Raw genomic sequence first — 12,546 nt, forward strand, 5'->3', positions numbered from 1 at the left:
TTTAGGCACACATTGCACTGGACTGACCCAGTGGCTATCAGAGATAGGGTAGACCACCCCAATATCTAACCATTTGATTATTTCTTTCTTAACCACCTCTTGCATAGGTGGGTTCAACCTCCATTGGTGTTCAATACTCGGGTTGCAGTCTTCCTCAAGCTGAATCTTATGCGTGCAAATACCCGGAGGTATCCCAATTATATCAGCAATGATCCAGCCAATGGCTCTTTTGTATCTTTTTAGCACCTTGATCACCTCTTGTACCTGATCTTCATTCAAATCTGCAGCCAATATCAATGGTAAAGTGTTATTAGCACCCAAGAATACATACCTGAGATGAGTGGGTAACTGTTTCAGCTCCAACACCGGTGGCTCCTCAATGGATGGTTTCGCTGAAGGGCTTGGCCTATTTTTCAAGTCCAAGTCCAATTTCTTTGGAGCATACGAATGTGCTCCCATACCCTGCAAGGCTCCCATACCCTGCAAGGCATTCATGGTCTCTACATAGTCAGACTGGAAATCAGCATCAAAGTTCATCAGTACTGCTGCTAATGTTTCAACGACCATTCTCTCTTCTATGGGTACTCTCATGTCTTCATCAGTGACCATCTCTATTGCAGATATCACATTCATATCTCGTGGTTGTTTCATTTACCTGCAAATATTGAACCTTACCTCATCTGTGTTGAGTTTGAACTTCAACTCTCCTCTCTCAACATCCACTAAAGCTCTTCCTGTGGCCAAAAAGGGTCTTCCCAAGATGATGGGAACCTCAAAATCCACTTCGCAATCCAGAATCACGAAATTAGCTAGAAAGATGAAAGTGTCCACCTTTACCAGTACATCACACAAGATTCCCACCGGCCTCTTTACTGACCTATCAGCCATCATCAACCTCATTGCTGTAGGTTTTGGTACTCCCAAACCTAACTTTTTATAAATGGCTAAAAGCATCAAATTTATGCTACTCCCAAATCACATAAAGCTTTTGCAAACTTGATTGGCCCAATGGTGCATGGTATTGTGAATGCACTTGGATCCTCCTTTTTCTGAACCAGAGATCTGGTAGCAATGGCATTGCAATGATGAACATCGTTAAAAAAATCATGACTTACAACTCTTTTCTTGGTAACCAAGTCTTTCATAAACTTGGCATATCCTGGCATCTTCTCCAGAGCTTCTACCAATGGAATGTTTACTGAAAGTTGTTTCAACATGGTGATGAATTTCGTAAACTTTCCATCTTCAGCTTTCTTTTTGAGCCTTTGAGGGAAATGAGGAGGTGGCCTGGGAATCTGCTGTAAGGGCAGGTCTTTCTGAATCTCTTTCTCTTTTCCTCTCACAGGTTGTGCTTTAGGTTGAGCCTGTTGAGCCTCCTCCAGATCATCTACCTGTATAGTCTCATCTTCCTCTCTGCTAGCTTGGTCTAAGACTTGTTCATACTTGGTACCTGCAGAAATAGGATCAGAAAGAACTTTACCACTCCTGGTGGCGATGGCCATGCAGTGTCCGTCCTTCTTGGGATTTTGAATGGTATCACTTAGTAGTGATCCATTCATTCTCTGATTCAGTGAGGATGAGAGTTGCCTCAACTGCTGCTCTATTTTTTTAATAGGGGTGGTGTGAGAGTCCACCAACTGACTCATGCTCGAGAAGTCACCTCTCATTTCTTTCACCCCTGCATCGGTTGACTCAATCTTCTGAAGTACCTTAGCCATCATGTCCTCAAGCTTAGACCCGCTAGAACTACCACTCGCCCGGTCTCTATTACCTGGAGGTATATATACACCACTGCGATCATTCTTATACCCATCTCTGTTTTGCCAATTTCCTTGATCTCTATTTGCTGGCCTTTAATACCGACCATCCCTAGCATAACTCCGACCTGCATTTCCAGAATTGTAACCCTGATTTCCAGAGTTATAATTATGTAAACCTCCTTGGTTCCCCAAATAGTTAGCTTCCTCATCAATGTCAATATCTGGATCTTCATACCTTTTCAACTGTCCCACAACATTCACCTTTTCAGACTTGGCGACAATGTGCTTTGTGAGCAGGTCTATTTGAGTCCTCATATGTGCCTTGTCTTGGTCCCTTTCTTCTTCTCTCTTCCTTTGTTTAGTTGAAAGCTCAAATGTATACCCAAGCTCTCCTACCTCTGCATCTCTAGTGTACCATGCTCTGTTGTTCTTTGAGACCTCATCCAATAGCTGTATGCTCTCGGCAAATGACTTCCTCATAAATGATCCTCCACAAACTGCATCAACAACATATTTAGTAACATAATTCAGAGACCTATAAAATGCATGTTTAAGATGCCTTTCAGTAAGATCATGGTTGGGGCATTTCTTCAACTTTTGGCTGAACCTCCACCAAGCATCATGCATTGCTTTTCCTAGTAGCTGCTTGTGTGTACTAATCTCGTCCTTCATCTGCAACTCTTTTGATTCTGGGAAGAATCGTTCCAGGAAAGCTTCTTTCAACTTATTCCAAGTTCTGATGGAGTCATCTGGCATTTCATTCAACCAGTTACTCGCCTCTCCAGTAAGAGACAATGCAAACAACCTCAATCTCATTGTTGTTTGGTTGACCCCAAGAATCTCTTATGACTTACAGATAGCCACAAAATTCATCAAGTGTTGATTCGCATCATCACCAGCTGTACCCCTAAACATACCTTTAAGGTTCAACAATTGAATCATAGTGCTGGTGATTGTGAACTTAACACCTGGAGGTAGTGCAGGTAACACTATCGCTCTAGTGGCTTCAGCTCCATCCAAATCTGCATCATCTTCATCATACATCATGTGCGCTGGATGTTGAGCTTTACCCCTTAGAGCTATTGGTTGGCACTGGGGATGGATCAATCCATCCACTCCTCTATTCTCATCTACCACCCTAGGTTGGTTGTTACCACCATTCTGCTGAACACCTTTCGCAGCGGCTTCAGCTTCTAGTCTTAACCTTTGTCTTTGTGCCTCCAATTCTTGTGCATTCACCATTTCTCGAAGAGTCTTTTCGAGTTTTGAGTTGTAAGGGATCAATGGAGCTCATTTACTCCTGGTTCTTGGCATACACAGTAATACTCACCTGAAAGAGACACAAACACAGAACAAAATGTTAAATTAGGAAATATAACTACAAATCGAATAAAAGCTAGTAAAACACTTCTGAATAGAAATTCCCCGGCAGCGGCGCCAAAATTTGATACGTCCAAACTTACACTCCAAATAAGAAGTGTAAACGGTCGTTGCCAATTTACAGAACTCAACTACAATTGAGCTCGATCCCACAGAGAATTTCTTTACAGATAAAGTTTCCCTGTCGCGTTTACTCAATTGTCATTACTATTTCCTAAACAAATAACACGGAAAGTAAATTGGGTTGATTGAAATGTATTTTACGACCAACACTTGCAGTCAAAACTTAGATACACAATTCACAAGCAATCTTGTTGTAAGTTAATTCAGTTAATTTAAAGAAACCATGTTTTGTGTTCACTATGACATCAATTATAATGCTCTCCTGAAATGTGAATGTCAGATAAGTCAATGTTTACAGAATCTTTGCGAGTTGAATTAATCTAACGCTTCTCAGCCTAATCAGATAATATTTACTCTAATTCTTCCAAACATAAAGTGTTATCAATATTGGACTTCGCTTAATTTGATATGGTGTTAAAGATCTCTTCTCTCGAACTCCAACTTTAATTCCAATGCATTAACTTAGTTTAGCTTTTTCCTAACTGGTGCTTTTCTCTCAAACAAACACTAGATACATGCCTGTCTAAAGCATGCACTTAATAAACTGAAATGATAATGAAAGCTGTAAACTGCAGGTTGTAAACAAAGACTATCTTTTACTCGTTTTACGGAATCGCAACTGGAATATCGTCATAGATCCCACACACCCAGCCATGGTATTTAGCCACTCATGTTTTCAAGTAAAGAATCAGTACTGGATAATGAAAACATGTTAAGAAATACTTACGAAAATAATTAGTAAATCAACAACCACTTGATAATCTGATAATCGAAATCCAAACTTTAAACTGATCAGAATAATCTGAATCCAAAATCTAATACTAAGAAAAATACTGTGTTCTTAGTCGTAAAACGTAAGATAATGAATAATCCTTCAAAAATGACCTAAAGTAGTTCAAAACTAGAATGTTAAAAGTGAGTCCTAATCGAACTAGGACTGAATTGTCGGGAACTTTCACGGTTACTACCACGACATGTTAAAAGTGACTCCTAATCAAACTAGGACTGAATTGTCAGGAACTTTCACGGTTACTACCACGACCAGTCAAAGGCTTCACGGTCCGTGAAGCCTTTCGTGGTCTTCCCAAAGTTTGGGTCTTCAATGATACTCACTGGAACAAGGACTACGAACTGCACCACGGTCCGTAGCGAGGGCCACTGCCCGTGATGGTGTCCGTGGTCTTCACTTGGATTCCAACATTTTGCCAACTTCCTTTCTTTCACACTGGTTCAACTCCACGGTAGGTACCACAGTCCGTGGTAAAAGCTACGGCCCGTGGGACCTTCCGTGGTTGTCACTTGTTATTACTCCTCTTCATCTTCTCAAGGTCAACACTGCTTCACTTTCACGAGCTCAACCACGGACCGTAATGGAAGTCACGGTCCGTGAAGTTGACCGTGAACTTTACTTCAGCCATCATCATTTTGCAGCTTCTTTTCCATTTTCTATACCAACCAGACTTTTTCCTACACATTCAACAAACCTATCAAATAGTACAAAATTTCACTTAATTCCAGTGTTAGTTCATAGTTCTTAAGCGTCAAATGTGCCACAATTTCATAGCACATCAATTATGATTAAAAGTAAGGACCTATATGCTATCCTTCCCTTTTCTTTCTATTATTCGGGAAGCCTCAGGTTTGTTGTACTAACTTTTTGCGGGTTACAAGATCCAAAACTATTACAATATGTGTTCTTGACTTCTATTTTACAGCTTGTGTATACATAGTGTTTTTCTTCTTTTGGACCTTTTCCTCTTTTGGATGCTCTGCACGATATGATTTGGGCTTATGGAAAATGATATATGGTTTTTGAATACATTTTCATGTCACCAGCCAACTATCAACTACAATTGGAAGTGTTCTCTGTCAATTCTCAAACTTGGCTTTGAACAACTTCACACAGCAGACCTAATAGCTCCAAGCCTCCGACTAATTTTAAATATGATCTACTCCTAATTGTGCTTGATCATATATTCTTTCAAAATCCATCGAGGGCGTGGCTGAAATGATGAAACATTCACTGCCTTTTGAACAAACTTGAACAAGAATATGCACAATGTCGATGCTTTAACAAGATAAGGTACGCCACAGCTAATCATACTTCATTCTTACTACACACTACATCCATAAATTACAGCACTTCTCTCAACTACAGGTATTTTGTCAACTACAGCGTGACAACAAGATGACTGCCACCATCATCTGTTTTGCAATATGTGGAAACCATCTTCCGTTAAAAAAATGTAATTATGGAAATAATATGCATACATCACATAGGCAGCACAATCGTCTTCTTTAACTAATTTACCACCTAATAGTATTTGTGACATTTATCGTCTAATATATATTGGGCCCGTGAGCGCACGGGCAACACGTCTAGTTATTATAAATTTGAAATTAGATTAAATTTATCTATTTATAGATACTAGATAGTAAGAAAGACCAAATCTATCACATAAGCACCTTAAACTTAGAAATTAAAATTTACTTAAAATTTTAAAGAACGGATAAGTTAACACTTTAATTTAATCATTATAAATTTAAAATTAGATTAAATCTATCTATTTATATACAGTATGAAAGACAAAATCTATCACATAAGCACCTTAAACCAAAAAATTAAAATTTAATTAATTTTTTTATTTAAAATTAACGTGAGTTGTAAAGAAAATAAACGATTTAATTTTTTTAAAAGTTTTAACATTAACAAAACTTAAATGACATGTGTGATTCCTTATTTTGTGGGAATTTATCATATTTTTAATTTTAATTATTTTAAACTATATATATAAAAGTGCCCACGTATAAACAAGTTGTAAAATTTATTATATATAAAAAAAAATCGGTATTTTAAATTTGAGGTGGAAAAAAAACTTCAAAATCTAAACAAATAAAGCTAAATAAATTATTATTGAAATATTTACTTTGATGAAAATAGTTAAATTCAAAATCTAACCGTAATATAAGATTAAGCCAAATATTTAGGGATACGTGATAACAATTATCTTAAAAATGGTAAAAGAGTAACTTATTTTTCAATCTCAACTTATTTATAAATACTTTTATTGAACATGTGGAAGGAAGTTCAAAGGATGATACAGATACGGTGGGCTGATGTGATTAAAGAGAGGAGACAAATGAAAGATTCCCATTAGCATTTATGACAAAGTAACTTTGAAATTATTTTCTCACAAAAATCTAGACAGCTTTGAAGCGGTGAATTATGTTGATCTCTTTTAATTAAAGGTGCAGAAAAATATCAATTTTAAAGTTAGGTTACTTCAACACTTAATAGTGAAAGAAAAGAAAATTATTTTACAAAAAACTATTTTTGATGTTTTATCTTTTCTCTTGGAGCATTTGAAACAAAGTTACCAAATTATCAACTTTAGATTTTTTTATTATTTAGTAGTTCGTATGATTTTACCTCCTTCTTCTTTATTATTAACAATCGATATTATATATAGTTATTTATATGACAGGATTTTGATTTATAAAATAGAAAGTTTGTTCATCAAAATTACTGTTTTTTTCCAATTGTCAAAAATTAGTTGCTCCTTTTATAGCAAAAATATTTATGCATTAACTTTGTACTAGATGATTGCAGATTGTAATTAGTGGGGAAGTTGGCAGATTGTAATTGGTGATGAAGATTGTAAAGGTTAGACTTTTTTTTTTTTATATTTAAGAAATATCTTAATCCCAAATAGTGAAATTTAATTCAACATTTTTTCATTTTTTTTTGTATTCTTTTGAGGATAAATGTTATCACTAATTTAAAATGACAGTTCACTAGAAGAAGAAACTTATGAGAAGTTTGAAAGTATTGTATCCAAATTTAAAAAAAATAAATATAAATCATATCAATCAAACCGCGCATATTAAACAAAATGAAAGGAATAATAAATAATATGACAATTTATATACTATATCACCCTTAATATCACAAGCCATCTCATTCATTACGATGAAGAAATACTTAATAAAAAGGAATAAAATCGATGTAAAATGATAAATTATCTCTTATATTTTAATTATATAAGTGAAATAAATATTTATTTTTTATAGTAATCAACAAAAGTGAATGGAGGAGTATATTTTTATGAGTGTTCAGCATTTTCCCCTCATTATCATCAAAATCAATAAATTTTGTATAGTCTTTCTTCTATATATACTAGAAAGTAATGGCCCGTGCCAGCACGGGCCCAATATTATTATGTAATATTCCTTTTATTTTTGTGAAATTTGTTTTTACGTGAAATTGGAGAAATTTTTTTGATGAATCTATCGGTGTGTTCTGTAAAATGTTAATTTTCTATATTTGATGAGCTAAAATTTTTGCAACATATTTCCTCTAGAAAATAAGTTTTTTTTTCTTTTGAAATGAGGAAATGATTTCTATAATAAATATCATAACTTGATATCAATTAAAGGTTGGATTACAAGTATGTAGCGTAAGATAACCTTGCATATTAATCGTTTGTTGATATTTTAAGGAACTAAGTTTTACAAGATAGTTATGTACACTTATTTTACATAATAACAAAATGTGATACATTGTATAGACAATTAGTTGAGATGTAGATTGAGTTGTTTTGATCTTTGATCAAAAGATTAAGACTTGATACATATGAGAGAAGAAGAAAAAATATTATTCATAAATTACAAGATTGGAAAAAGAATCAAATAGCAGTTGCTTGAAATAGGAGGTATGTACATACATGAAAGAAAGTGTACAATTACTTCAATATAATGGCTTAAGAACCAAGTGCAAGGTTGATAAGGCTAGGTAGATAGCTATTGTTTCCGAGGTCGACCAAAGCAGAGACAAATTGATAAACACAAATACAAGTAAAGTTGTCGATCGAGTTTATTCTTTAAGTTCACAAAGAAAACACAAGCAAAAATCTTCTTGTGGTTCATCTAGGAAAATGACCGCAGACTGGCACTACTTTGACTTGAAGTTCCTTCATCATTCAGCTCTTTATTGGTAAACTAAGAAGTGATTGACTGTACAGAGAACTATCTCCAAACTACCTCCAATGCATCAATTAATAAATGAAAAGGACAAACGTAGTTGTTTTACACAATTCAAGTAGCTCATATATCATAATACTCTGAAAAATTATATGAGCTCTAAGGAAGTATATTGATCACAATAATCAAACTACTTTCACTGCTAGTAATATAAGTAAATGCAACAAACTATCAACCACAACTACACAAAGGCCAAGATATATATATAAATATGGTCCCAGCAAAATCTATAAAATGGAAGATTTTTTGTACTATAATGGAATAGTCTAGTTTTGTGACTTCAATTGTGGCTTAAGATTTATAGTCTTTTATCATAATTTTGTGCTCTTTTAACCGAAGACCTTTTGAGGAATAGATTATAATGCCCAAAGTAAAGACACCCTGCACATACCGAGAATCACTTCAAATGATACATTCAAGAGTTCAAAAAAAAAACTTGCATTGAATCGCTGTTGAACTATGTCTTGAAAGTGTTAAACACTTTAGCCTGTTTTACCTCTTCTCAAATCTAACTCGAACAACGGAAAAAAATTGTGTGGGACATCACAAGAGCTTAGAATCAATAAGTTTAAAGGAATGATATTGCTACTTATACGCAAGTACACCAATATATGATAGGCTTATTGTATTGATTAGACTAACCAATAGTGTATATGCAATCACTTACGGTGCTCACTTGTTTTTATTAAAAATCAACGGTAACATCGAAGACAAATTTGAGGCGAAACAGAGAAGAAAGAGCATCTCAAATTTCTGAATTCAACAAAGACGCAATTCTTATAGTCCAACCGGTAATCCTACAAATCTAAAACAGAAGAATCGAATTGGGTCTTGATTTTCATTAAAATTTATGAAAGATGGAGAGAAATTTCAAAACCACAATCCAAAAATATAACCAAAAAGTAGAAAAAGATAACAAAAAACTACACATTTCTTAATAACACAATATAATCATTTACCTTTACAACAAGAACACATGCAGGAAAATCAGACAGAAAAACTTGATTTTTTTTGCTTTGCAAAATAAAGAAGAAAAGAGACAGAGCATCAACTCTCATAGAATGTCCTAAATGCACATCAGTTTGGCAGCATTGCTACGTGTCTCTTCCAAAGCAGTATTAAGACACGTATGCAGCCTTTATTGATGAATTTGGTAGTGTAAATGACCAAAAGACCCTTATTCTTTTATAAAGATGGCAAAAATCAGTCATCTTGCTGTCTCTTCTATATAAGTAAGCAAAAGTAAAGTATAATAAAAAGAAATAATTTAAATTAATTTGACGTTTTTCTTAATAAATTATTTATTAGGAGTTTGTTTAAAAAAATAATTTTATTAATTATACTTTAAAAATATAAATATGACTATTAATAATCTTATATAGTTATTTAATGATATATTTAATATTAAAAAATAATTTGTTTTGAACATAAAAGCTAAATAATAAAATTTTATTAAATTATTTAACTATATTAAATTTAAACAATTTAATATGTAGAGAATAAAAATGAAAATATATAGAAACTCAATAAAGTTGTCATTGTATAGGTGTCAATTGTAAAATTAAATGGACCCCACTATACTCAATGATAGAAGGCATAATATGTAATTTAGTAGAAAAGTGTAGGGTTTTTTCTAAAGATGTTAAGAAGGTCCAAATAATAAGGCTCATAGTACAATTTTTTCTATGCAATACTTATCCCTTTGAGAAGTTGGAATGACAAAAATATCCCCACTTGCCAATTGAATGACCAATAAGCAGCCTTTGAAACTCTCTCTTCTAATATATATATATATATATCAGGAACAATAATGCTCCCCAATGATAGTCGGATGCATCAGTCTGTAAAACCAGATTATCATTGTCTTTTGGTAATCTCAGTTTTGGCAACTTAGCACATTCTTCTTTTAGACTTTTGATACACTGCGTGTGTTCTTCTGTCCATCCAAGTCTATTGGATTTCCTTATTAATTTTTGTAGTATATTCCGTTTTTTAGCTAAATCTGGAATAAATTCACCTGCGTAATTTAAACAACCTAGAAATCTTTGAATTTCTTGTTTTGTTGTTAATTTATCAGGAAATTCTATAATCTTTTTTGAGATGTGTGATTGGAGTTCAATTCCATTTTTTGAAATAATCATTCCTAAGAATTCTATTTCATTTTTATTGATGTCAGCCTTCTTTTGACTGAACACAATTCCATTTTTTAAACAAATTTGTGAAAATTCTTTCAGATGTCTTAAATGTTCTTCATATGTTTTAGAACATATTATAATGTCATCTATATAGACAATTAAAAATTCTTTTTCTGAGAATATTTTATCCATTTTTCTTTGGAATATTTGTGGCGCATTTTTTAACCCAAAAGACATGACCAACCACTCATAATGTCCATTAGGAGTGCTAAAAGCAGTTAACTGAATGGAGTTTTCTGCTAATTTTATTTGCAAAATCCACTTTTGCAGTCAAATTTTGAGAAATAAGTTTTTCCTTTTGCAAGGTTAATCAAATTATTTTTATTTGGGATAAAATATCCATCAAATAAACAGTTTTTATTTAGCTCTTTATAGTTTATTACCATACGAGCTTTTCCTCTTTTTACTTCAACATGGTTTCTTACCATAAATGCTGGGCTACTATGAAGACTTTTACTCATTCTTATTAATTTTAAGTTGAGTAGTTCTTTAATTTGAATTTTAAATTCAATTTTATCATCCTCGTTGTAGAGCATGGGTCTGACTCTAATAATTATGCTAGGGTCTTTTAAGGTTAAAGTTGCCCTTTCATGATTTTGTTCCCATTTTTCTAATGGATTTTCTCCTTAAGATTTTTGTAAATTTTCTTTAATCTTTTCTAGATTAAGACACTTACATGTAATCTTTCTTAGATTTTCTAAGTATTTCTTTTTAAAATTTTCATTGTCTTTTTCAAGATTATATGGATTTTGTTTTCTTGGGACTTTTATGAAATGTCCACAAGGAGTTTTAAGATTTATCATGTATAATGTTTGATGATAATCCTGAAACTGTTGTAGAAAATCATTTCCTAATAATAAAACTGTTTCCAGTTTATCATAAGCAAACAATTTATTTATAGAAACAATCTTAGATCCTAAGATTATCTCTACCTTTTCTTTAGACTTTGAAAGTTTTTCTTTATCTCCTGTGATTCCAATCATTGATATGTTATTTTTGTTTATCTCCCAGTCTTTTATTAAAAAATATTTTGATAAACTTGCTTAAGATCCATTGTCTATTTGACAACATGTTGTTATTTTTGTATCATAGAAGGTTATTTCTATGAAAACTGAAACCTTAAAATTAGTTTCTTTTGGAATTTACATTTTAGGTATGAAACAAGTTTCACCCTTATATAGCAATTCTATGCCATTTTTTCCTATACTGTAATCTTCTAATTTATTTAGGAAAAGATTTCCTAGGATTAAATCCTGATCACTTTCATGATTTGTAATATAACATGGCATTGCTATTCTTATTGTATCTAGTTGTATAGGTAAGTCTACCATATTTTTACAACTAAAGTTATTTCCTTCGAAGGTTTTATAAGTATATTGTTTTCCTTCGTATATTGATATTCCCTCTAGTAGAATGCCTTTCACATGGTTTGCAGTTGCTCCTGTTTGTATCAAGATTTCCTGATGTTTCCATTCAATCCCATTGAAGATTCTTCCTTTTATTTTTGTAATGTCTGAAGTTTCTAAAACTTTTAAAGGATATATGTTAGATATACTTTTTCTAATGGAATTCCTTCCATATTCTATTGAAAGTCTAGGGTTACTAGTACTTCCTATTTCTTGTGTTTTTCCAAACTGAATCTCATATTCATCTGGAATTTGAGCTTGCTGAATTTCTGCTTCAACAATTCTTGCTATTCCTGCATATTCTCGATCTATTTCGATCATTTCTTTATTTTTATATACTTTGCCGTAGTTTGAGTTTGTAATTGTGTACAAAGCTTGGTAATAGATACTCATTATATGATTACCTGGTTTGAATAGATCTTTCCTTTTGATCTGGAAATGTAAACTCAATGCGTTATTGAAATCAACATCTTTGAGAGAAATACAATAGTTTGGGTAGTATGTGAAGAGGAGTTTTGTATAGGCTAGGTTTTCCGCTACTATACCAAGATTTCCTTCTCTTGCATTAATAAATCTTTCATCAGATAGATTTATTACTATTGGACAATTGATTCCTTCTTTAAAAGTCGATTTGACTAATAT

General features: G+C 33.0%; 1 protein-coding gene across 1 annotated transcript; it reads right to left on the reverse strand.

Annotated features, from left to right (window-relative positions):
• Positions 1–959: 959 nt before the first annotated feature.
• Positions 960–2,576, reverse strand: LOC125829127 (uncharacterized). Its single transcript, XM_049508389.1, has 2 exons — positions 1,865–2,576; positions 960–1,771 (listed from the first exon to the last, which is right to left on the reverse strand). Exons 1-2 carry the CDS (start codon positions 2,574–2,576, stop codon positions 960–962), a joined length of 1,524 nt encoding a protein of 507 aa, XP_049364346.1.
• Positions 2,577–12,546: the final 9,970 nt, after the last annotated feature.

Source organism: Solanum verrucosum, unplaced genomic scaffold (genome assembly GCF_900185275.1).
Source record: "Solanum verrucosum unplaced genomic scaffold, falcon-dt-bn FXZP01000007.1, whole genome shotgun sequence".
NCBI lineage: Eukaryota > Viridiplantae > Streptophyta > Magnoliopsida > Solanales > Solanaceae > Solanum > Solanum verrucosum.